The sequence below is a fragment of the Haemaphysalis longicornis genome, unplaced genomic scaffold (genome assembly GCF_048455015.1).
Source record: "Haemaphysalis longicornis isolate Haplotype H1 unplaced genomic scaffold, Haemaphysalis longicornis Haplotype H1 scaffold_8, whole genome shotgun sequence".
NCBI classification, from domain to species: Eukaryota; Metazoa; Arthropoda; class Arachnida; order Ixodida; family Ixodidae; genus Haemaphysalis; species Haemaphysalis longicornis.
The window spans coordinates 191,686,874-191,714,131 of record NW_027526445.1 but is presented as its reverse complement, the minus strand read 5'-3'; the positions used below and the strand labels follow the sequence as shown (position 1 = coordinate 191,714,131).

At 47.8% G+C, this 27,258-nt stretch overlaps 1 protein-coding gene across 4 annotated transcripts; it reads left to right on the top strand.

Annotated features, from left to right (window-relative positions):
- Window positions 1-1,347: 1,347 nt before the first annotated feature.
- On the top strand, window positions 1,348-25,972 carry LOC144149824 (monoglyceride lipase-like). Of its 4 annotated transcripts, XM_077681483.1 has the most exons (8): window positions 1,356-3,235; window positions 11,379-11,587; window positions 13,218-13,330; window positions 13,704-13,840; window positions 15,358-15,468; window positions 16,146-16,319; window positions 24,135-24,266; window positions 25,636-25,972. In XM_077681483.1, exons 2-8 carry the CDS (start codon window positions 11,463-11,465, stop codon window positions 25,738-25,740), a joined length of 897 nt encoding a protein of 298 aa, XP_077537609.1. In that variant the 5' UTR covers window positions 1,356-3,235; window positions 11,379-11,462; the 3' UTR covers window positions 25,741-25,972. The 4 variants fall into 4 exon arrangements, with proteins under 4 accessions (XP_077537612.1, XP_077537611.1, XP_077537609.1 ...); XM_077681486.1 differs by lacking the exon at window positions 16,146-16,319 and having other exon boundaries at window positions 1,348-3,235; XM_077681485.1 differs by lacking the exon at window positions 15,358-15,468 and having other exon boundaries at window positions 1,352-3,235.
- Window positions 25,973-27,258: the final 1,286 nt, after the last annotated feature.

The window sequence follows — 27,258 nt, the reverse complement described above, 5'->3', positions numbered from 1 at the left end:
TAAACTGGGATGCAAGGATTTGGGGGGCCACAGAACGGACGCACGCTGACACCATGTTAAAGATAATGGCCAAACATAGCCTCATTCAAGTTGTAAACGGGCCGACCCAAATACAGGGACAATGCCAGACTAACCTTGACAACTATTATTCTTATCAGATGAAACTTTCACGTATGAAGTCGACATCAAAGACGGAATTTCTGAACATAAAGTTGTAGTAGCTGGTCACAGAATTAAACATAAAATAAACAAACTCAAAGCTGCAACTGTGAAAGTTTATGATTTCGGAAGTGCCGATGACATATCAATCCTCGATTACCTTGAACTAACTCTTGACAGAATGCCGCAGGAAGATGATGTGAATTCGCTCTAAGCGTACTTCAAACCTGTCGTTCGCCACTGCCTTTCCCGATTTGTGCCCCTAAAACGTAAACGTGTTAAAAAAGCCAACCCCTGGATCACGGGAAATCTCATCCATATAAAACGAAGGCTAAACGGCACGCGAAAAAAAACCTGCGAAAAATCCCACGTTGATTGCTGAGCTTAGTGCCGGAGTCCGGAAAGAGTTGAAGAAGGCTAAAACTCAATTATTCCGTAATACATTGACCAAATATATGAAAGATTCGCCTCAGAAATTTTGGCGGTACCTATCTGCTAATAAACCATCAATAATCGCAGTTTTAGTGAACGGAAACATTTGTAGTCAGCTGACGGACATTGCACAGGCTTTCAATATTTTTTTCGGGTCCGTTTTCACTGCGCAGACGACTATGCATTTCGCGGAAGAGCAAGCGAGGATTTAAGTGATAGTGTTGTTGTGTCGCAGGAAGGTGCGCTCGCGTTGCTGGTTAACTGTGATGTAAAGAAATCATGCGGGCCTGATATGATACCAAATGCATTTCTGAAGCGATATTGAGAATGAGTGTCTTATTTTCTTGTTAGAATTTTCACTGTGTCGTTGCAGAAAGCCGTTGTGCCGAGTGAATGGCTTCTGGTGAGAGCCGTGCCGATATTTAAAACAGGTGACCGATTGCATGTGGAAAATTACCGCCCAATTTCCATTACGTCTGCAGTATACAGAATGTTAGAGCACATAATCAGTAAATATTCGGTCGAATGCATTGAAACCAACAACCCTTTTTATGCGAAAGAGCATGGGTTTCGGAGGCGGCTCTCAACTGTAACACAGTTATTTGAAATTTCGCATTGCTTCACCGAAGCCATCAACTCGAAAGAGCAGATAGACGCAGTTTCGATTGATCTTTCAAAAGCCTTTGACCGAATTCGCCATGTAAAACTTATTACTAAGTTGTGTGATTTCGGTATTAATCCGGGAAATATTTGCTGTATTCAGGCCTATTTACAAAACAGGCTGCAGTTTGTTGAAATTGCCGGCGAACACTCATGCAGTTTACCCGTAACAACCGGAGTACCTCAAGGGTCTGTTTTGGGGCCTATTTTATTTCTTTTATATGTCAATGACATTTCAGACTCTGTGCATCCAGCTTTTGAAGTGAGACTATTCGCTGACGACTGTTTGTTGTTTTGCCGTGTCAGGAGCGTTCGGGATAAGGAACTGCTGAATGATTCTTTGAAAGTTGTGCATGATTGGTGTGTCCAGTAGAATATTCAGATAAATTATGGAAAAAGTGCATGTATAACAGTTACACAGAAGAAGACCTCTTTGAATTTTGACTACACCATGAATGACACAGGAATTAGGCGATCGAATGAGCTAAAATGCCTCGGTCTCACAACTGCCACAAATTTGATTTGAAATGAACACATTGATAATATATGTGGTACTGCCCCCCAAAAGCTAGGTTTTCTGAGACGAAAGCTCAGAGATACAACTGCGGAAGTTACGCTGATGGCATACAAAACGTTTGTGCGGCCAACTCTCGAATATGGAAGTATAATTTGTGACCCGTATCAGAAGTATCAAATAAATAAGCTTGAGCGAGTGCAACGAATAGCTGCAAGGTTTATTTATGCATTTGGACAAGAGATGAGGCGAGGACGAGCGCTACGTCCTCGTCTCATGTCTTGTCTCGTCCTGTGTCTGCCTCGCGCTTAGCCTCCAAGAATGCACCACCAACAAGCCCAAATTTACACTCTCGATATTTATGCAGCATATCGCAGGAATCAGTCAGTAACTTCCTTACTTGCCAAAGCGGAACTTCCGTTACTAATCTCGCGTAGAAAAATGGCAAGGCTTAAATCCTTTCACGAACTATACAACGGCAAACTGAACTTACCTCCTGAGGTATATCTGCAAATTCCCAAACGAGTCTCTCCTCGCATCAATCATTCGTATGCTGAATTGCCTTATTCTCCAAGGTTTGGTATTTTTAAGCATTCCTTTTTTGTCAGAACTATTGTAGACTGGCATAACCTTGACCCGCGAGTGCTTGTGGAACCGAATACCACGAATAGCTTTGTGAAGCACTTGGAAATATTTCAAGTTCTTTTCTTGTCTTTCGTTGCATTGCGACTCGAGCAATTTCTGTGCGTGTGAGTGTCGTTTATGATGCACTTGCCCACTCCTGTAACAGCACGCGTAAGGGCTAACAGTACCTGAAAAAAATAAATAAATAAATAACCGGGCACTGATTTTCAGACAAGCTCCAATAATCCAACTTCGTCATCCATGCAACAAAGCTCATCACTGCACCATTGCGCAGCTACGCATGAAAGGCCCTGCAGAATTTCTTTAGGCCTGATCAGTGGTTCCAATCTTCCAGTTTTCTCTGCGAGGTGCGAGGTCACTGTGCTGACTGCTAATATTTGGTTGCTCCCTCAAATAGTCACATAGCCCTTGCCACATTATTTGCGACCAAACAAACTGCTGTCTACTTGCTGTTCGTTCTCACTTCTAAGTTCCACAAAGTGGTTTCATCGATGCTGCGCCTGCCCGGGCCGCGCTAGTCACTACCCAACGGAAAGCAGTCGTCGCCTGTGGAAACGTCTCGGGCCCCTTTTTCGACAATCAGCGTGGCGTGCGCTGCGTCTTGCCTCTGCGCTTCGGTGTAGTTAGCGAGAAAGCACGTGTGTCCCTTTATTCGCTGGGTGCATCCGCACTTGGTCTGCGCGTGGGACACTGCGGGGTGGAGCTTTGCTCACTCCGGCTGCTCCCTCTGGCTGTTTGGCGTAAAAAGCCCTTCATCGCTGCATTCATCTGGATTTGCCACCATACCAACATGCCGGTCTACATGCTGCTCATTTTCACTTCTTGGTGAGTGTTTTGAAACCGTCGTAAATAGCTTTGCCTCGGGACAGTAATCTTGATTGGCCGCGGATCCACTCTTTTGTGAGCGCACATGGGAAATGATTTGTCGTCGTACCGGGTCCGAATCAGTACCTTCTCTCCTCGCAACAGGTTGAAATCAAAGCCGCTGTCGTGTTGTAGCTATGTGCTCACACTGTTTTGCTATCCTCGCGCATCTCCAGTTCTTGCCATTTACATTGCAACAAGCCTACTGATATGTTCGGGCGATGTCGAATTGAACCCTGGCCCTGGCAAACTAGATGCCATTCTCGCTAAGCTAGATGCCTTCGATTCTCAAAACACGGAGTTTCAGAACGAAACCAGAGAAAAGCTGAGCGTCATCGCGAGCAAAATAGATAGTATTGCGCAACGTGTGTCTGTCTTAGAGGTAGCTGCCACAGGATACGACAAAATTAAAACTAGCGTCCAAGAATTCTCTTTCCAAGTGAATAACCTGCAAGCAACTGTGCCTATTCCTTTCTGGCTCCCTAGATAAGCTCGAGAACAGGTCAAGAAGAAATAATTTAATCATCAAAGGTATTCCAGAGAAAAATGAGAAGACCTGGAACGGAACCAAAAAAAAACTCTTCGTAATTTTTTTTCAAAGTGAACTCTAAGTGCCGGCGATATTGAAAGAACAGATCGTCTGGGGCGCCAAAGGGAAGGTTTTCAAAGGTCCATGCATTGTTCGCTTCTTGAACTTCAAAAGTAAGCAGGAAGTCTTTTCAAACGCGTCAAAGTTGAAGGAGCGAAGTAACGAAAAAAAAAGTATGGTTAGAAGATGGCTACTCTGCGAACATGCGTGGTATCAGAAAGCGGTTGTGGGATTTCGACAAGGTACACCGCCAGGAGGGAAAAAATTACACCATCTTCCCGTAGAAGAACCCTGAGTAGTATTCGAAACAGCCATGGGGTCGACTGAAGTTCCCATTAGTTTTCAGTTCGTCGTTTCCGTTGACGTTCAGCTTCGCGTGCCTTCGTTGTATCAGTAGCTTTTTGACGTAGTTTGAATGAGTGAAGGACATTAGGCGCGTTCGTAGCACATGCTCCTGTCTCGGTTTGTAGCGCAGTGGGAAGAGCGCCACGTACCTCTTGTTGCGGCCAGAGAGTTGTGAGATCGAAACCGGGCGCCGCCTATTTCTTTTTTAGTGGACTACGCTGACGTCAGCCCAAACGCTGACGGGGCTGAAGAGACGCCCTGCGCAGTAGAGTGCGGACGGTGGACAACGACAACGAGGGAGGGAGGGACACAGCCCCGAGCATGAGATGCTTCGCATCTAAAAAACTTTCGTCTCAATTACGACAAGCTTTCAGTGGATGGTCAGACTTACGTCTACGATCCAGCCTTTGATGCCGTTTTACCACACAAAGCCGGTCCTGATGCCGCGCAAATGTCGTGATCGTCAATGTGCAACGGTTGAAGCCTTTTTACGACCATTTAGTGTTGTCGTCACCTTAGCCGAGTCGCCAGGATGGCTCCTTTTCGACGGGGGACGAATGAAGTGAGACTAATGGACACATGAGACCATCAGGGTATGTGCCGTGCGCAGTCATCAGCCATATGGAAAAGTTGTCCAATCTACCCGTGAGGGTACGCGTTCACGCCGGTATCAGCGGAAGAAGCAGCACCGCAAGAGACGCTTTTTTTGCGCGTGATATCGGCCATCGTCTGAACGCTCAAATCTACGCTCGCTTCACCTCTCGACCGTAAATAAATACCCTAGACCACCTACCTGCGCCTCGACTATCTCCCTTACAATTTATTTATTTGAAGTGCTCGCCGACAGCGCTGGGCCTTCTCGGGTGATGGTCTGGTTACATGAATATAAGGCACATAAAAACAGCATATAGCAAGGGAAATAACTCAAAACTGGAAAAAAAATCCCGCCATCTCCACGAAGTGAATGATGATGATAGGGGCGAAGCTCCAATGCTTATCGGTAAACCGTGAAACATTCTTCCCGCCGACTCACGGCCGGGCTACAGCGGTGGCATCCGCCGCTCTGTAGCCCTGCCGTGGCCGACGCTGCTGCGTTCGTGACGCCGCCCCGCGAATTTCGGGTAACGGCTGGCAGAATCTCTTGTTTCACTCTTTGTAGAGCCACGTGCGTGAATCCAAGTGACAACGCATGGGCAATTGTTCTGGGTGTAGATTAAATATCTGCTTTCTAACGACATTCACAGCTTCGATTGGAGCCAATTTTTTTTCTTGGCTACTTGCTGACGATAGGCATCAACATTGCCGTCACAAACGGCAGTATATGCGACGAGGGGACAACAGGGATTCCCGGGATGAGTATTTTAACGCATCACTAGCATTAATAAAAAAATGCGGGCATAGTAGGCAGATACGAAGTTTGCAATAAATCATTTGAGCAATACATTTCATCATCCGATTTTATGTAAAGCGAGACGAGAACCGGTGACCGACAAGGTCCATTTCTTCTTTCACTTTTCTTTCGAACCTTGTGGACTTCTGGCGTATGGTACGATGAGTACATATGATGAGACGGCTATAGTGCACTGTAGCGAACAGTCAATCAAAAAATCACTCATTCGCTTTGCCAAAACAGCCAGGTGGGCTTTTTTCAACATAGATGACGACGATAATAATAATAATAATAATAGTAATAATAATCACTATCATTATTATCATGAGGGGCGCGAAAATATATTTGCCATGGGCGGCATCCTGTCTAGTTACGCCACTGGGGCCAGTGAACGTGCGCAGAAAAACCTCGCCGATCGATGACGTCACTGCGTACGCCGGCCCCTTTGCCTCGCCGCGCTCGAGCGAGATTCGTGCCGCCACCTGTCGGAGGCACGATACAACAGGTACAAGCACGGCTTTGGAAACGCGTCGCGTGGTGTCTCGGTGCGCGCTTGTTGCGACGGGTGGTGCAGTTCTGACGGTGCCGAGAGGAGGATTAATGCCAAAATGAAAGAAGCCGGAAGCGATAAGGTTAATAAACTTCCCACACGCCAGACTACACAGCCGGTACGGTGGCCACGTAACAAGTGCAAAAAAATGAAGGAAGCTCACACTAAGGCGTAGGACTCGAATATAGCGAAGGTGTACGCAAGAGCAGCCTTCTCCCCCTTTTTCGCCTCGCGCCGTTGTTGAAGCGTCGCCGCTGTAGAAGCGACCACAGCTGGATGTTGGTATTCTTCACCGCACACGGCCTTCCTTCGTGGCGCGTGCTTATCGCCTTCCTCCTTCCCTATCTCTCCCCGTTATCGGACTGCTGCTCCGTGCCGGGCGCTTGCGGAAGGGGGCGTGGTTTGGCCTCTAGCGCTCAAGGGCAAAACTGGTCACCCCGCGAAGACTGCCCGAGGTAGGGTAGTGTAGCTTGCGCTACAAAATTTTGGGCAGACGGCCATCCTGCTGCGCCCTCCACTACTCTTGGATCTTCACCGCAAAGCACGTGGGCATGCGTACGTTGTACAGGCGGGGACTTAATAGAGAGTTTTAGCATAACGGCTAGCGGAGGCTCGCGCTACGGTAGCGGGTTACCGGGACCCGACAGCGCATGCGCGCGCGGGGGCGAGGAGGTTGCCCCTCAGTGAAGAGAATGCGCGGGCATGGCGAACATAGGTCGGCGTACTCACTCGTGAGTACACTCATTTGTGCTCATTCGTATTCAGACTCACGAATGAGTATGATGATGAGTGAGTCCACACCCAGATTAAAAAAGTGAGTACGATGACGAGTGAGTACAGGGATAAGTCCACTACTCGTGAGTACAGTACACATGAGTACTCTACTCATGAGTATGAGTACTCATGAGTATGAGTACTCATGAGTACAGTATTCATGAGTAGGAGTACTCAAGAGCATGAGTACACAGTACTCATGAGCACCTGGGTACCCAGTACTCATGAGTACTACTCGTGAGTATACAATACTCATGAGTACAACACTCATGAATACTATATTTTCGAAACCTTCCACTCGTGAGTACAGTAGTGCAAACAAGTTCTATCATAAGTCGAGTCTGGACGCGCGTCTACGAGTCGCAAACATTTAGCGGTGCCGCTGTGCAGCTTAACTCTCAAGGTTGGTAAAATCGGACTACGAAAACTGCGCCTCCCTCCTTTCCCTGTTTATAGTGCCAAGAATATTCTAGGCACTATACCCTGTTTCTTTTTGGCGCTGTTAGCGTTTTTCGGCGCTCGCTCTCTGAGGGGTCGCGGTGAAAGGGGAAAAACCAGGGGGTGAGGTCCCGGCGGGAAGTGCAGCCGCAGTGACTGTTTCTACGGCACGTGTTGATTGGCGCAGTGTTTTTGTTTACAAATACGCGGCCTGGGAACACGTAGCTGCTTCGTTCCGCTTGCTCCGTTCAAGTTGCTTTGGGGAGGTGGTGGGGGCTGCTAACAATGCAGGCACTACGCGCACCGAAGTCGCTCTTTTCCAGTCTTCAGCAGTTTCCGTAGACGCATGTCACTCTGTGTAGTCGCTTCGTGATCCGAACCGCTCGTTGCAACAGTCGCAGTTAATTTACTTGATTCGCGTCAAATCGACTGCATGGTTTGTGTCACCGAAATTGTCTGCAACATGCCGCTGTGCGATAATTTGCCTGATGTACGTGCGCCCATGTGGTTTTATTAGGCTCCCGTATTGAAACTTTTTGCTCAGGTTCGGTAGGACTATGGTCTCGTGCAGTCCATTTACAAATGAGCATATAGCCGCACCGTGCAGACGCGGTGGTGTAATTTCCCCTGCATTGGAAATAAAATATCTGAGTACACCGAGGCACGCTTGTGGGTTGTTAATCAGACATCATAATGCCCAGTTAAACGCTTGCGACGCCTCGTTTCGCCTCGCATATTTTGTCAAAGAGCTCTGGCATCTTACCGCTGAAGGAGCGTTTTGCTTTCGAATGGCTTTGCTTTCGAATGGCAACCCGATGCGCCGCTTCTCGTTTATGCCACCGTGTAATGAGGAAGCTGACGACTATGGTGAATTTCGGTGGTTGTTCTTCCTCTACCTCCATCTGCTATTTGATGGCGGGGCGACCACCCGTTGCTAGCAACTACTGCCAAGTTTAAGATAGCACTGTGGAAGGCCTCGTGAAGGGGCCGTTTTTATATGATGAACGGCAACGCCAGACGTTGGGGTTTTCGCTTAAAGGGGTCCTGAAATACCTTCCGCCGATGCATGGATGTACATGTAACCAAATAAACCAATGTATTAGCAATCAGGCCTCCCGCAAGAATTTTGTTAAACGATGAGTATTAGCTGAGAAATCGTAAATCAAAAATCGCGCATTATCGTCGCGCCGAATTTCCTCCTCCTTTCAACATATTCTTTGCTGTTGACGGTGCGCGAGCACTCCCTCCCATGATGCTGCGCTCCTCAGCGGTGACGTACTTCCGCTATTACGCTCCTCCTACTGCCGTCTGCTACGGGCAAGCTTTGTTGACACCATGAATCCCGCACTCCGCTCAAGGCTGGAAAAGCGAACGAAAAATCTGGCCGCATGTGTGCGGCGGCCTGGCCTTGCCCTTTCGCGGTGTACGTTGCTGAAGTTGCTATCGGCGGCATGTGACTTTTTATCGGCGGCGAACTCGCAGCCGCACGGGGAGGATCGTGCGATCGTTCCCTTTGATGCACCGACACTGTTTATCCAAAAAGCGCCTTATCAGATGTGGCCCCACTGGTGCCGGGTCTTATTTTGCGGCGGTGGTAATTCGTGCCGGCGGCATGTGAAAAAGACATTTTAAACCGATACAGAACCCGTGCACAAAACGCTTCAATCATTTCACCAGTTCAGCTTGGGGCGACGCGTGGTGGAGAGCGGCAACGTTGGCAAAACATGCTCCGCCGCGGCTCTGCTCGAGCTTTCTAGCGCTGGAGCGAGCGCCATTTCTTTGACAATCTCAAACATTGGTTGCCTTGGCAACAAGGCACAAACCGCTCTAGAAGTCAGTTACGGTTGCGTGATCCCGGTTCAGCTCGGGGCCCAACCTCGTGACATGCGGGCACTGCAGGCGTACCACTCACTCCCATTGGGAAGTGCGAGATGCGTTTGACATTACAGGAGGCGGTGGTGTGTGTGTTGTGGACGCCTTTGTTTCGCGATGAAATGCGACGTTGTGCTTCTGCGGGTAGATAGTGCTTCCCATGGTCTGGATTATCTTTCTCGAGCGACGTACGACTCAACCTCGCATGGGGTATGTGCAGTGTGCGTGGCTAAAACCCATCTCGGCTTGTGCGCCAGAGTTAAGTGACTTGCTGTTCGTCCCCGCAAACCGCGCGCGAGGCGAGTGCCGAATTTACGACGGGCAGGAGGCAACCCATCGTCTGTCAATCGCGGTTCAGACTTGCAACGCATGTTGAGACGTTGTGTTCGTTCGAAACGCATCTCTGGATTGTTTGAAGTTGAATAAAATGTATGCGTCAAACCCGGGCATTCGGCTCAGGGCGTTCTCTGCGATTGCACGAAAGAAGTGCCACGGGGCTTCAATGCTTTCTTAATGGAACGTACTCAGGTAAGAGAATATCCATGTCGTGTTATGGCCGTGTTGCATTCAATACGAACGGTTAAGCGTTTGTTTACAATTGTTTCATTTGTCGTAAAATGTCCAAGCTGGCAGATCAGCCGGCGAGCCAACGCTGAGCAGACGACTCATCTCTTTGCCGGAAGTGCGTGAAAAAGCCGCCCAATAGCAGGATGTCTAGCTCATGACGAACATCTGGGAATCGATGACGTAGACATGTGAAGATGGCGGCGTCCAAAAATACGAAGGGAAGGGTGAGAAAAAAGTGACAAACTGTGCAACAAAATTGTGAGCTTTCCGCTGCGCGTAAAAGAGTAACACTTGGCACAGATGACGTTGACGACCGAATCTAACGATTGCGCTAGTCAATTTAGTGTGCTCAAAACGCCTTTCAGGGCCCCTTTACGCTCGCGTCTTGGAACGTCTCATAAAACATGTTGCTTTCCCATAACGACGCCACTGCACTTTTTGATCGATACCTGTCAGCTTCGTCAACGCTGGTCGACACAATACAATAGCGGCAGATTTCCACTGTGCAACCAAGGTACCAACACGGCAATAAAGCGACGTCAGTGCAAGCTATCACGCCTCCGGAAAACGCGTCTGCAAACTTTGTTTTCGAGTTCACAAAGCACGGGAGAGCAGTTGGACAGTGCTGTAACGGCTACCAAGCACAGGCAGCAACTGGGTGCTCTGCGGCCCTCGACTGCGAGCGGTACCCGCTCCACGCCCCCTCCCCCCTACCCAAACACACACACACACACACACACAGTTGGGACTGGGTCATCCCAGCTCAGTCACCACTGTTGCGACGTTGCCCTGCCGCACAATGTAAAATGTTTGACACCTCCTTTTGTCTGTAACTAAAACCCTTATACGCTATCGAATTCAAGGAAGAACGCCTTTTGAAAGCGGGGAATAAACAACTAAACACCCTTCAGGAGAGTGCATTCTTGTGTTTTTTCCTACGGTGTAAGGGTGTCATGAACGACCCAACAGCTTCAAACGGTGTTTTCATTTTTCTGTGTTTTTTTTGCTACAGTGTAAGGGTGATAGATATAAACAGTGATATACACCTTTAAGGGTGGAAGTCATTTCATAGTGTAGTTATCACGGTTCTCTTGCCTTCCCCTTTTCATTAGTGTTGATTTTATCGTTGTTTTATGACTTTCTCGTGCCATATTTCACCTTCGGCCGTTTATTTATTTTCTGTTTATTTTGTAATTTTGTAGCGTGAGCTACACTGGCCGAGGTTGAGTAGTTTAGCGTGGCTCCTGGAGAGCCCTGCTGCGTATGCGCGAGGAGCAGTGACGTCTAACGGCGCACAGCTGGCCCGCTGGAGCCGCTGCCGCCGCGACTGGATTGGATTGGATTAAATTGGATAGGATTTGGTTGGATTGGATTTGGTTGGATTGGAAATAGTTATAGAAGCAGTAAGCACGATAACTAGCTAACCCTAGACAACCAAGAAACCTAAGAATAACTAGCTGATCCTTAGCTCACCCTTCGTATATCCTGCAACAGCCGAGCTAATCCACTGCTATTTTTTTAATCCTGAACGGCTACTTTAAGTGCATTCCATATATGTTTCTTAAAATCCTATGCACAGCTTCCCCGCACCAGCACCCCTTTTCTGGCTAATCTCCTGAGTGAGTATGAGTCATTCATCTGGCGCCACGACAACCTCCCAAGCATGGAAGCTCCTCTTACAGCCTCTGGCTCCTCAACTCGCGTTTACCTTGACGGCAGGCTGTCGTTCATCAATGCGGATGGCTACGAGATCGTCTGCAAATCGTGGAAGGGCCACACGGACCCAAGGTCGGTCAGTGATGACACGCGAGCCTTTCCGTTTACCACATCGCCCCAAAACGCGTTGCCCATTTTGCTGAGTCACCCTACGGCGGCCTGTTGATGTATTCGTTCAATTTGAAATCACAATTGCAATGTGCGACCAAAAGATGCAGCATAAAAGAGCAAAATTCCTTCCGCATTTACCGCTCGGTTACGCGGGAATTGCTTCGTGATAGCAAGTGGATATATTTCTGGCAGTCGACACTATTGGGATATTTTCCGGCGCTGTCTTCTGATTGGTTGTTCAGCTTTACTTCATTGTGAAGGTATGCTAGCCTCTGCAGGTTGCGCTGTTTCTGGTTCGTGAAGTCACTGGTTCGAGCCGTCCCGCCCCAAACTTTGTTTCATTTTATTTTTTTTTAAGTTTGTTGTTTCTGATTTTTGTCGCATTATTCAGGTGGATATTTATTCAGAAACTTGGTATGACGAAATACAGATTCGCCCGGTTGTCTTTCGGCATTACGTCTTTTTTTGTTTACTCGAGACTGACCCTTATGGGCTTTGTTGGGTTAAGTTAGGCAAGACGCTGGCTTAAAACACATACGAATGAAGGGTGCACGCAAAAAATGCAGCCTCGCGGGACATAGTAAAATACCAACTGCCAGCAAAAAAATGCCGGAAGAATGGTAACATGGTCGAGACCAGCAATGGGAGCGCAGTGCCCGCAACATTTCATGCAGCCTACTTTTCCGGCTGCCTTGCGGAACAATAGACAGTTCCTCCGTAATATTTCTGAACAATTCTATCTGTGCTTGAATTGGCACAAAATCTACCTGATATATTTTTATTACCCTGCTGAAATTTATTTAAATCTCTGGCGGTGGGAGTTCAACATTTTTTATCTTTTTTTTCGGAACTTTGTAGAAGTTGCAAAGTGTGTTTGCGTGCGAACGCTATTCCTGGGATTAAAGGCCCGAAGCATTATAGGTGTGAGGACTAATGTAAATCTTTAGAAGATCTGTATGCGTCGACCTATAGCACAGGCGGCTTTTTATTTTTCACTTTACCATCAAAGCAGTCACCGCCGCGGCTGCCTGAGCTCTCAGTGGAACACAGCTTTAGAAACTGAGCTAACCTGGGTGGATTGGAATTACTGCGAAGGAGCAGGCATTCTGCTGTAGCTTAAGTGTAGCCAACTACGTCGAGGAGTAGTGTCGAAGTTCTTAGGTTATCAGTCTCGTATTCACCACAAATAGATCGCGGGTAGCGCGAAGGCTATCCTCGCCGTAGGAGCACGTGCCAAAAAACTAAAACTGGATTACATGTCGCACAGTGCGCGGGGAATCGAAGACTGAAATCCCAGAGCCCTTAAACCTATACATCTCCGTTTATGGCTTCTTGATTCAGCGCCAAGGGGTGGCTGTTCTCGGAACTAGGAACATCTAAAGCGTTGGACATGGGAATATAAAAATTCGTCGTGTCAGCCACATTCAGCCTTGAGCAACACCAGTGTGTTTCCTTAATTGTCCGAGTGCAGACGGGGCAAAATCTCGTTCAAGAAAGCGTGCCTCAATGCACGAACCCCTACGATTACTTTGCATTCGCGTTAATTTGCGCATATAGCTAAACACGAAACGTTCTCGACTTTGTACTGCAGGGCGCTGGTGTTTGTGGCGCACGGCTTCGGAGAACACTGCCATGGCCACAAGTACGACACCTTGGCTTGTGCCTTGGTCAGGCTGGGCTGCTGCGTCTTCGCTCACGACCACGGCAAGTCGGGCTCACGGCTCTTACTGCGATTTGTCATTGAAACACGCGGGTTATTTTTACAATACTCCGCTACGGCCGGCGAAAGAATGGACTTTCAGCTTTTTTTGTGGTTGATGGCGTTCAATCTAGACATAATGCTGCTTACGGAGAAGCCCAGTGGAAAGATGATGGCGGCCATCTTGATGGGCCTGCTGGCGGCCTGTTGTTGGCTGCATTCAATGCTCTTGATATAGGTTAGCGAAACCAGCGTGATATGTTCGAGAAAAACTAACATCTTTAAAATAGTATGCTAGCCTCAAGCAGATTGCCAGACATGTTTGAAAGTCGCCTTCCGGTAGAACGTTGCCGAAGTCTCGCGGGTACGTCTTTTCAGTCGGCCATGGCAGGAGTGAGGGACCCCGGGCCACGATCAAGTTTTTCGACACCTACGTGGACGACTTATTGACGCATGTTGACGTCCGCCGCACTGCCTTCCCTGGAAAGCCTGTCTACCTCGTTGGTCATTCCACGGTAAGTGGACGGCTTTCAAAAGAACAGAAGCAATCCACACTTTCTGGCTGGCCGATGGAGGAAGTTCGTGCGTAAGCAGCATGCATTCATACCTACAGAGCGTTGTCCAATTCCCCCCCAGTAGTATGTGCTTCTCTGTGAGTATTTAACCATTTAGTGGGCTTCAGAGTACCGTTCCTACATTCAGAGTTCGGCACATGTATTTTGTTATAGATTTAACACAACTCGTTCACGCAGTCACTCAGTCACGCGACTTGAGCCGTGACATCTGTAATGTCACATTTGTAAGCTTGATTGTTACGGTACTTGCACAGTTAAAACAGCTGTGTTCCATCTTAACCAGGCCAATCAATCAGTCAATCAATCAATCGTTAATAACACACTGAGTAATGAACTGTTTTTAAATTCACTGCTCGTCTCGTCTCTTTCGCCTTGAGAGATAGCAGGGCCAAGTGGTACGTCAAGTAGCGATAGAATTAGCCGCGTAATAGTTCGTTATTTTAGACAAATATTTCTTTCCAACCCAAGTATAATTGTCGATACCTTTTTGCAGCTGAAATTGAGCCGTCATATGTGAATTGTTAAATATCAGCGTGATGCAGTAGAAACAAGATTTCATTACGGAAGTAACAGTTCCCACAGTTGAATAGAATTGGTAGGAAGAGCCCACGTCTGATTTTTTTCTCGCAATAATACAACTCATAATGCCTGCATTATCACTGAGGCCTTAATAACTGAAAAGTACAGTAAATAGTACTCCTCTATGGCTGCAGGCTGACATTCAGCCTAACACTTCGAGATATTTCTGAACATTAAGTATTTTTGTTTCTCCGGCTATATTTTATCTCGCCGGCGAGTAAACCTATTCTACTACTACAAAAAACACTTCAGGGGCTATAAAGCATGCAAGTATGCTTATCCCGTGTGCCATTTATCCCAAGCAATATCGATTCAACTTCAGATCATTCCTGGACATACCCAGAAATTTTGTGGCACCCTGGAGCAAATCTCAGTGTGATTCTAGAGGAAATATAATGCAACCGCCTCGAATGTGCCCAGCCTTTGTGTGTCCCCTTCTGAGCAACCTTAATTCCACCAGGCTGGGCCTGTCGTGCAGTGAAAGTGAATATTTGTCTATACCGTACTTCTTATGAACTTTTACACTGTAAAATAATTTAAACCCTTTAATTTAAACCCTTTACTTATCACTCTTTATAAGTAACACCCTTACACATTAGGATAAAAAACAAAAGAAAACGGCCTTTAGGGTGTTGTGTCGTGGATAGCACCCTTAAAGCCTAATAAAAACACAAGAATACAATTTTAAAGCCTGTTTTATCGATAATTACACCCCTTGAAAGGGTGTTTTTCTTTTATTTCGGTAGAGTGCAAGGGTGATCGTAATAGACAAAAAGGGTGTAACTCATTTTACAGTGTAGCATAATAGCATGAGCTGATTCAATATTTTTGGCGGCAAGTTGACTTATTGTCCCTGGTGCATGGCGCTTGCTTGGCAGGGCGGCCTGATATGCGTTTTGACGATTCAGCGGAAGCCCAAGGATTTCGCAGGCATGGTTCTTCTGGGGCCTCTCCTGGGCTTAGACAAACAGGAGGCCACTTTGTTTAAGGTTGGTTCCATAGTGTAAAACGCTGTTTTTGATAGCTGTGTCAGCATGTTTTTCATAGACAAGAAGGGTGCAAATCATGTTACAGTACAGTACACTCCCAGTGCGAAAGCATTCAAGGTATTGCATGCCATCGCAGTTGGAAGGCCAGGAGTGTTTTTTGATGAACTGTGATCGTCACAAATTATTTGACACGCTGAAGCATCAGTGCGGTAGCGCTGCCTCTAATCCATTGCGTTCTGATCCGTGCGCTGGGCCGTGACTATGACTTTCGAGCAATTTATGCAACTTCAAGACCGACCTTACCTTTTCAGGGCTATAGTGACAAATATTAAGCTACCCAGTGAGCACGTTTGACATCACTACTGATTTACTTCTTGGCACGTTAAAAATTAAGCAATAAAATACCGCGCAACTGGCAGCGAAAGTGGAACTTCCAGACTGACGGGTACTGCTTCTTCTACTGACTGCTTCTGTTTGCTCTCTCTGCCTCTGCGCATGTGTGCGCGCACACGCTACGTTTATCAGGAGTCCACTTTAAGTGTCATTGCCACTCAGTGACTCGGTAGATTATTGGAAGAATCAACTCACCCCTAACATTTACTTCTCACCCGCCTTGTGCTCGTTTCCGAAAGACTATGGGTTCTCACGATGGCGGGTTCCTTTCGTTTTGTCTCCAGCGGACCGTGGCTCGCCTTCTGCGCTGGGTGATTCCGGGGCTCCCCTTGAGGAAGTTGCCACTCGAGAAGGTCTCCAGAGACCCCGCTGTAGTGAAGCGCTTGGCTGAAGATCCACTGTACTACCACGGTAGCGTGACTGCCGGCTGGTTAGCTGCCGCTCTGGCGGCGCTAGAGGTGAGGCCACAAACGGTACTGGAAGGGGCGCCCTCCCCTTCGGGCTGCGTCCGTACCCCCCTTCCCCCTGCTCCAGTCGTGCTTCTTATACCTGATTATTGAGGTGACGTCATCGCTCCAGGGCAGCGCGCTCCAAGAATGCGCGTGTAGGGCGTGGCGCATTTTTCAGTGTGTTCTCTCGCTCCACTGCAGAAGCAGTGGCTACTGGGGGGCAAGCAAATCCAACTACAGTGGAACCCCGATGATGCGACTTTCAAGGGAACCCGAGAAAGCGTCGTATGACCGGGGTGCTGGTAAATCCCGGCCTGGTAGACGTTCTAATGCGACAGGTGGGCTAAAAACTGATTAACTACTATATTTAGCGCTTTCTCGCGTGATTTGCGAACCTATAGCCAAAATCCCAAGTTTTAAAAACAAGGCACGCCTGTGTTGTGCGCCCCTCCTCTCCATGGCGTCCAGCTAGCCCGCCAGCCCCGCGCCTTGCGCGCACGAGATAAGACCGACGTGGTCGAGCAAATTAAGAGAGGAAAAGGCGAGTGTGAAACTGCCAAGGCCAAGCGAAACGAACGATAGTACAAGGCGGAGATGTAAAATAATGGCATTGACGTTCATGGTGGAGACAACCTTTGAACGATCCAGTGCTGTTGGTATTGGGTCAAAGTGCTGAACACATGGCTGTTATTATTTCCCACAAGACCCAGCAACGCGAAATAGATAAGGTGATTCGAACTTGGTGAGTAAACCATGTTGCAGCGAAAATTATAACGCGGCCTTGCTACAGATGCCGCGGCCAGCGAGTGACCTAAAATGGCAGTGCCAACGGGTACGTACAGGCCCGCGCAGAAGTAAACGGAGCACGGAAGTGGTGACCGAACTGCATGACTGCGCCGCGTATGGGCGCCGACGGGAACCAAGGAGCACCGGTCAAAGAGTGTTTTCGCACTGCCGCCGCCGCCCTATCTGATATGTTTAATCGCCGCTCTTCTGGCGGGTCATGCTGGGCGTGACGGTCTTCAAAAGGTTGCATTGCACTCGCAGGCATCAGCGGCGACCGAATCCGCCGCTGTTGAGCTGGACGAAGCTACGCGCGCTCGGAAACGTGCTTTGCTGCGCGCTGTAAAGGGTGCCATAAAAAGTGTAGGCCGCTGCGAGAGAAAGAGAGAGTGCAGTTTAATGATGCTGATGACTGTCCAGCAGGCAGCCTAACATGCTACGTCAGGTGAAAGATTAAAAAAATGAAACACGACAGAGACAAAAAAAGGACACCGACATGAGGTCTGGGGACGGAGTTCAGTAGTTCGTGGTACAAATAAAAGAAGCGGTAAAACACACTGAATAGATGTTCGAAAGCACCGGAGAAATGTTTGCTTTCAATTTGAGCAGAGTTCATACACCGCGGAACGATCACACGCGATCATGAGTTTAGTAGGTCGGGGCTTGAAACCCGCAATAGGCGGTTGCGGTTTCCCACAGCATGCCATTGCGGTGTAATTTATTGTAAGCCGACAACAAAATTACCTTGGATAATATGGAAAGCATATTCACAGTAATTTTTGTTATTCTGAAAAAAAGTATAACTTCCAACATTGCTCCGTTTTAATTTTGAATTTCTCCCAAGTTACCGCTGCCACTCAGTTCAGGTCTGCTCTGAAGAAAGGAAAATGCAAAATGCCCATGCGGTGGAAATTTTATGTGTTGAAGAACGCCGTAAAGAATAGATACAATCGTTGTCTTCTATTAGAGCGGGCCTCATAGGGGGAACATTTTGTTGTCGCATTAAAGCCAACGTTGTTATTTTTAACGAGCCCCTTTTATTAGTTAAGAAAATGCTGGAGCTTTAAATGAAACCCCGCATTGAATTAAAAGGTGGCTTCACCGCATGACCTCAATGCTTGAAAAAAAAAAAAGCGCCGTGAGGGCTCCAAAATGACCGATGACGACCATACTCGTCATTGGTCATTTCGGTACAACATCTTAATTATGACGGCTACACACGTCAGCGGGAGCGAAAGGGCGACAACAAAATATGACAACAAAATGTGACAACAAAATATGCGCCCTATGAGGACCGCTGTGATAGGAAACAACCATTGTAGCTGTTCTTTGCGGCGTTCACTAATACAAAATTTCCACAGGATAGACATTTTTTATTTCCGTTTCTTCGGGACAGACCTGGACTGAGTGGCAGGAATAACTTGGGAGAAACCCAAAATTAAAAAAAAAAATGTTGGAAGCGAGATTATTCTTCCGAACAACGAAAATTTCTGTAAATGTGATTTCTATGTAGCCCAGGGCAATTTTGCTTCCGGCTTACAATCAATTACATCGCAAAGACATGCTATGCCAAACCGCAGCGGCCTACAATTTTATGGCACCCTTTACAGCGAGCAGCAAGGCACGTTTCCGAGCGCGCGTAGCTTCGTCCAGCTCTGATACCTGCGAGCGCAATGCAAGCAGCGCCCCTCGTCACGCCCAGCATGACACGCCAGAAGAGCGGGGATTAAACAAATCAGATAGGGCAGTGCGAAAACACTCTTAGACCGGCGTTCCCGTCGGCGCCCATACGCGGCGCAGCGATGCAGTTCGGCCACCACTCCCGCGCTCCGTTTACTTCTGCGCGGACCTGCACGTGTCTTCACCTTTGCGGCGGTCGCGCGGGAATTGAGGTACTCTAGCAAAGAAAGAAGCGGAGTGACAGCGCGGCTTTGAAAGACACTGATAAACAGAGAGGAGCGGTATCAGGCGTTGTGAAATGAACAAACTTGGATCGAGCAGGCGGGGAAAGTGGCGGTTCGGTCATTGCCGTGGGATTGAGTCGTATGTGTTGTCGCGTTCGTTGGCAGCTCGACGGGAGCTCGAAACACGATCCGTCTGTCACCTGAACTTCGACTTCTTGCGGTTGGGGCGTTGACGTACTGCTGCCGCGTGGAGCCGTCGCAGTTAACCCCCGCTCATGAGTACCCGCCTGGTTGCTTGCGTCTGTTCAGCCAGTGGTCTGGACCTCCGGCGGACCTTTGCACATCAAGCAGCGTCACACGGGGGTTAAGAATAGAGATGGTCGGGACGAGGTGGCAAAGCGGTGTAAAATATCGGCAAACCGCCGGTTTATTCGCACTAGGGTCCGTCGTATGAAGCGGACCGCGTGCACCCGACCGTTATATCATAGGGGTTTTTAATGCATTGTTTCTATGGGTAGTTTGCCGCGACTGCAGTAATACGTCATAAGAACCGGGTCGTCGTAAGTCCGGGGGACGTATCTAAAAATGAATAAAGCTTCAATCAATCAATCAATCAATCAATCAATCAATCAATCAATCAATCAATCAATCAATCAATCAATCAATCAATCAATCAATCAATCAATCAATCAAGCAATCAATCAATCAATCAATTAATCACCGGGGTTCCACTGTACTTTATTAATAGCGTAGCTGTTTAACGAATCGTAATTTTTCGTGTTCGCAGTTAAAAAGGCCAAGAAATTGGCGAGCGCGCGCACGTGAGCCCGAGACTCGCGGCGACCACCTGGAAGTCAACAAAACCAAAAAAAAAGGCTCCAATCCACGCTGTGAAGGTGGTTGGAAAGCAAAGCTGTAAACGACACCCGCAACAATTGCCCATGCGACGTCACTTGAATTCACGCACGAGGCTCTACAAAGAGTGGAACCAGAGATTCTTCCAGCCGTTATCTGGGCTTCGCGGGGGCGGCGTCCCGAACGCAGCAGCAACGACGGCCACGGCCGGGCTGGAGCGGCGGACGTCGCCGCTGTAGCCCAGCCGTGCGTCGGAGGAAAAAAAAAAAACGGAGAGACGGCGTCTTTGGAAGGGTGCGACAGCGGAACCTAGCGAACCCGATGTGCTGGCGCGGGGCTACACCACCGCGCATCACGAGCGCAGACACGGAAACTAGTTAGTTTCGTAAGTTTGAGAATTGCGAGAAAGCTGAGGGAACTTTTATAATCGCCAGTTGCGCATTTCGCATTTTGTAATACTACTAATACTACTTGCTAAAACACAACCGAATTGGTATTCACCAATTTAGAAAACGGAGTCCCATTCGTGGCAAGCAGTGCACAAAAGATACTGTTTCTCTAGCGTCCAGGTGTCTGTATTTGGTCTCTACATTTTGCTTTCTCTCCCTGCAAACTAATCCTTAACGTATATTTGCCGTACGACCACTTAATTCCGTCAGGTCCGGGTTACCAAGGAGGTGCTGTCGAACAAGTTAATCAAGCCGTGCGAAGGAAGCGTACAATGGACGCGAAGCTGCGCCAAAACAGGCCCAAAACAACCGTCGCTAAAGCAGACGACAAAGCCAATGGAATGGTCCCGCCGATGCGCCCGCCGGAGTGAGCAGGTTCCGGTGCGCAGGGTAATAGCGCCCATTCGCCGCGCCATCTACACTGTGTTCCGTGATTGAAAAGCGCCCTCTCTCCCCCTTCCCAGCCGCGTTTGGAATTTCTCGTCGCACACGCCACGGCGAAACCATTGGCTCGTTTCGCCGTGGCGAAACCATTTTAAATGGTCACACGGGTTGTTAAAATGTGCAGCAGCACACGCGTCTTCTATGGAAACAATTAGCGAGCCCAGGATAAAAGCGCAAGAAGTCAAAAAACGAGGAGACACACCACAGCTTGGCACATACGCCAGTGTGCAGCGAGTCATTGGACGCCAAATTCAGCACGCCAAACACTCCGTAACTTCGGAAGAATACCCGTAGCATTTTCATCCTTTACTAGGAATCTGCGATCAGCCAGGGAAGTGAGATTTGGAAACACTCCGCAATGGTTTTTTTTAAAAACGAGTTTCTGTGCTGGGCTACTTAAAAGCGAAAATTTTGGTCTGTCTCTTCGCGTGTCTGTCTGTCTGCCTGTCTGTCCGCCTGCCTGAAAGTTCCTCGATTCATCCGCACTGCTAAAAGTAAAATGATTCTTGAAAGAGACTTTTATATAGGGAAAACATTTTCGAAATACTACATCCGGTGGCAACCTTCATACTTGTCAACATTATTGAACAAAAATAAAAAACAAGATATATTCTTTAGTGAAGGACAACATGGTGTTCGTAATCACTATTCTTGTGAAGCGCAGCTTGTTTCTCTTACACACAAAATATATGCCATCCTTGATAACCAGTCCACTGTAGATTGCATATTTTCAGACTTTTCAAAGACGTTCGACAAAGTATGCCATCAATTACTACTCTATAAACTGAGTGGTCTTAATATATATGGTCATCTTATTTAATTTATCGAACATTTCTTACTTAACCGACAGCAGTTTGTTACCGTTAACAACTATGACTCACTTTCAATTACTATCACATCTGGAGTTCCTCAAGGCTACTTGGGCCATTATTATTCCTTATATATGTGAACGATTTACCCTACCACGTCGAATCCAACATCCACTTTGTATGCCGGTGATTCCATTCTTTTTCGAAAAATTACAAGTAACAATGGCACGCATCCACTACAATCAGTCCTAGATAACATTTACACTTGGAGAGAAAATTGGCTAATGAATTTTAATATCTTAATATCGGAGGCAATCCGCATAACATGTACAGGTCCGCGCAGAAGTAAACGGAGCACGGGAGCGGTGGCCGAACTGCATCGCTGCGCCGCGTATGGGCGCCGACGGGAACCATGGAGCGCCGGTCAAAGAGTGCGTTCGCACTGCCCCCGCCGCCCTATCTGATATGTTTAATCGCCGCTCTGCTGGCGGCTAGCGTGTCATGCTCGGCGAGACGGTCTTCAAAAGGCAGCGCTGGGCTATACAGGGGCGCTGGTTGCATTGTCGCTCGCAAGCATCAGCGGCGACTGAATCCGCTGCTCACGATCTGGACGAAGCTGCGCGCGCCCGGAAACGTTCGTTGTTGCGCGCTGTAAAGGGCTGCATAACATTGTAGGCCGCTGCGGTTTGGCACAGCATGTCATTCCGATGTAAGTTATTGTAAGCGGGCAACAAAATTGCCCTGGACAATATAGAGAGCACAGTCACAGGCATTTTAGTTCGGAAAAAAATCTCGCTTCCGACATTGTTCTCAAGAAAGGGGAAAACAATCACTGCCTGCTATTACAGCGGGCCTCATAGGGTTCATATTTTGTCGTCGCATTAAAACCGACGTTGTTATTTTTAAGGAGCACCATATATCAGTTCAGAAAGTGTTGTCAGATTTAAATTAAACTCCGCATTGAATTGAAAGATGGCTTCACCGCATGACCTCAATGTCTTGCAAAAAAGCGCCGTCAGGGCCCTAAATGACCGAAGACGAGTTTAGTCGTTATGACCGATGACGACCATACTCGTCATCGGTTATTTCGGTACAAAATCTTATGACGGCTATCCTCTTCAACGGGACGAAAGGATTAATGCGAGAACAAAATATGCGCCCTATGAGGCCTGCTGTAATAGCAGGCAGTGATTGTACCTATCCTTTACGGCGTTCTCTATCACAGAATTTCCACCACATGGACATCTTTTTCCCCTTTCTTCAGAACAGACCTGGAATGAGGGGCAGCAATAACTTGGGACAAACTCAAAATTAAAAAAAAATGATGTCGGAGGCGAGATTTTTTTTCCGAACAACGAAAATGCCTGAGAATGTGCTCTCTATATTGTCCAGGGCAATTTTGTTGCCGGCTTACAATAAATTACATCGCAATGACATGCTGTGCCAAACCGAAGCGGCCTACAATTTTATGCCGCCCTTTAGAGCGCGCAACAACGAACGTTTCTGGGCGCGCGCAGCTTCGTCCAGCTCGTGAGCAGCGGATGCAGTCGCCGGTGATGCTTCCGAGCGGCAGTGCAACCAGCGCCCCTGTATAGCCCAGCGCTGCCTTCTGAAGACCGTCTCACCGAGCATGACACGCCAGCAGAGCGGCGATTAAACATATCAGATAGGGCGGCGGGGGCAAGTGCGAACACACTCTTTGATCGGCGTTTCATGGTTCCCGTCGGCGCCCATACGCGGCGCAGCGATGCAGTTCGGCCACCGCTCCCGTGCTCCGTTTACTTCTGCGCGGACCTGTACATCTGGCACCTTACCTGTGGGTCAACGTCAACGGGAACGAGCTGCATATGAAAGATTCTTCTTTCAGATCGAGAAGGGTATGCAATTGCAACCAGTTTCATTCATACAAATACGTCAAACCTCAGGCTGTTTTTGCAGTCTTTCTGAACACTAATGTTACGCGGGGAAATAGACTGGCGGACCCAAGCAAGAACACAAAATGAGAGGGAAGAAAAAGCCAAGCTTCCCATCACGCACAACATCATTACTAAACCATGATGCTGAAATAGGTGAAACAGACGGAATCTTGTCGCCGATGTACAGATGACCCCATTAAATCATTATATGCCGGCTCAAACGAACGACCACGGAGCTGTCTTTAACTTCGACTACCAGGAGCTTTTCGAGCACCTTCAAGTGAAATGCCTCCGGTTTCTCCAAAAGTCGGTAGCCTGCGGCATGTTTCCGGGAAGAACTCTAACACGAAGAAAATGGGTTCCATAACTGCATTTTAAGGGATACCGTGAGCTCCAACCTTGCTCTGTAGCCATTTTATTGTAATAAAACATAAAGAAAACAGGCGTGCTTTTCAGGCAAGATTTTTAACAAAACCGAAACAGGCAAGACCTTTACCAAAACACGGCGAGGGTGCCATTTCAACCCTCTACTGTGCTGAACTGGAGAAAACACTAAATGCTTACTGGACTATTTCTCTTGCTTCTGGCGTCCCAGTAGACGCCATGGAGAACGAATGAACCATTGGGCAGCAGTATGCTTTATTTCTTTCTCTTTCATACGTAGAAAATGAAAGCCAACGTAGAAGCAGTAGGACTGCCATTCCTGATACAGCACGGCTCTGAGGATAAGCTCTGTGATCCTGCGGACTCGCAGCAGTTCTTCGAGAAGGCGCCAAGCGAAGACAAAACTATTAAGGTGAGCCGTAGAATGCCGCACTATGGTGTCGCCACTCGGCTGTGTTCCCTGTGATGTGTTTCCTCGGAGAAACACTGGAGGAGCAAGTTTTGTTGTCTGCTCCATCCATCCAACGACTAAACTCTTAAAGCGAAAACGAAGGGGCTCATGGACGCTGCTGCCAGATCGCTTATAAAAAATTCCTGCGGCTTAGCTCAGCTAACAGTGGATCATAATGCGAAGCGAAAGCTTGACTTAGCCCGGTTAAATCTACGTTTCACTTTGTTAACCCTTAATTTAGCTGTAATTATTATAATACTCATCCAAAGCCTGCCTTCGTCTATGGTTATGGTCCCGTTCGTGCGATATTCTCGGGGTGGTCTGAGGCCGCTTGCCTTCTTTTGATTATTACCGACTCAAAACACCTGCCCAGAACACGCTGACACTTTCGCACGGCTTTCGTCAAATTACCGTCTGCTCCACTGGCTGGCGGGACGGGCCAAGCCGCGGCAAGCGGACATCTAGCAGACGACCGGTTACGAAACCTGCAGAGAATGCCTGACAAGCAGCCGAAAAGACCCAAACACCTCCGAGTAGCTAGCTTTCGGGCAGCTTCTTTTCTCTGCCGCTGGAGGGCGCTGCACTCAACGGTCTGAGCGGCGTCAGTATGGCGACTTTACTAAAACGACGAGTACACGTTTGTTTTGCAAGCTGATTGATTGTAGTGTTTAATTAACACGCCAACGCAACGCAGGCCATAAGGCGCTCCGTAGTGAAGAGCTCCGGATTATTTTTTACCACCTGGGAATCTTTACGTGCGCCAAAATCTCGTACACACGGCCGTTTTTGCTTTTCGCCTCCATTATATGTATATAAATGCGACCGCCGCGGCCGGGAATAGAACCCGCGTCCCCGCGCTTTGTGTTACAAGCTGTATCCTTACCTAATAGTATATCTTACACCGTGATCTGGATCCATCCACGACGGCGCCCCACATAGCTCAGTGGTAGCTTCGACACGTTCAACAACCCCCTCCTTTTAAAGTCGGTTTCAGTTAGCAGGAATTCAGTTAGCAATTAGGAATTCAGTTAGCAGTTAGCAATTAGCAATCAGTTAGGAATTCAGGTTTCAGTTAGCAGGATTGGAAGATGCTTTTCGCAGTTAAATAATAAGCCATCTTACATAAAAATACTGAAGGAGCTAGGTCCTTCTCCGTGTGATCTTCCTCTTTGTGACCTGGCTTCCCTACATTGCGTGTTTTTTTTTGTTTTTTGTTTTTTTGCGCGTACGCGGCAAAATCCCGCATCCTTTCCATAGACAACTTCCGTGTATGTTGTATATCAGATTTTATCTTCTATTTTATAATCCCCGCGCTCTGTCTTTGTTGCAGATCATCAACGGGGCGTACCACAATCTCCTCATGGAACCGGACGGTGTGGGCCCACAGGTGCGTAAGGATATCGTCGAATGGATCTCGGCCCGTCTTCCAAAATAGTGGTAGCCGTTCAGATGCAGCGAGCTACATGCGGAAGACCCAAGTGCCACGTCGGGACCATCTTTCTGGAGACGCTTAAGGAAATGTACTGACCGCCTTTCTAGGACACTGGCATATGTCACTGTCCTGGGCTAGGTGTACATTGATCGTGCAGTTGGGTATGATCGACAGCATATATATTTGAGAAGCGGGAATAAATCGTTTTCTTTACATACAAATAAAAAAAAATTGTGACCGTCACCGAGCATGCTGGAAAAAGTGCTTGACAAAGTTCAGTATTTTCTTGCCGTTAGGGATGCGCTGGAGACTGTTTTTTCCACGTTGTGCAAGGCTCGGATTGGGATCGCTTGGTACATTTGGGTCACATTCTCGGCCTGTTTCATGTCAACCGCTTTTTGAATTCTTTAGAGTAAACGGGGTACCGTTAACCAGAAGACGCTCACGAATGCGGTAAGATAGTTTTAACATCGAACCACCGCAGCGGCGTCCTTGTATATAGGATCCAAAATTACAGGCGTTCAAACATATCGGCAACGAATGCGGTAAGATAGTTTTAACATCGAACCACCGCAGCGGCGTCCTTGTATATAGGATCCAAAATTACAGGCGTTCAAACATATCGGCAAGTTCGACCACAAACTTGACTGTCGCTGGTGCGTCGGGTTGCATAGGCGAGCGAAATTTGTTTCGATAGGTGGAATAACATTTCTTTTAAAGACGATAGTCTTTCTTGGGCTACTTAAACGCAGAAATTTTGGTCTGTCTGTCTGTCTGTCTGTCTGTGACTAGATTCAGCCACCCGGCCAAAATGAAACAGAAGCTGCGCAGTAGTCTTATATACCCACAGCCAAATCTAAACGTCTAAGTCCAGTGCCAATGTTCATTCTCGTCAACATTGCTGAACAAGAACAGGACATTACGCAAATATAAGGCAGAAAATCAATGCATAAGTGATATTTGCAGTGATCCTTTATTAAAAAAATTCATGGATGCGTGGCTTTTGTGATAGCAAATGAAATACTACATCAACTGCAGAAAACCGTCGCCTGCTGTTGCCCGCGCTACCTGGCAGCATTCGAAAAATTCAAACGGCAACAGCGACGAAAGGTTCCGCTATATTGGCCTCGAGGACATACCGTGGCGCCACCTACGAACGTCACTTGTAGGACGCCGGATCGTGTTGTCGCCTGCTGCAACACATTTCCCGTGCGTATGCGGAAGCGGGTTTTATTTATTTATTTATTTTTTGGCCACCGTCTGGCCCGCTCCTTGTGGATTTGATGCAAATTACCAGAAAAGTTGTCTGTAAACCAAATAATTCGGGCAAGCAATCAGCGACTCGCTTGTTCCCGGCGACACCGCCGCGTTTAGGTAGTTGCTACCATCGCGACCCACAGCTCTTACATACGCAGCTAGCTAACGCCAAGGACGATGCAACTGATGCCGAGAAAGGTACGCTGTAAATTCATAATGAAATACTTGTGACGGGACATGTGTGTGCAAGCAAACACCTTGTAA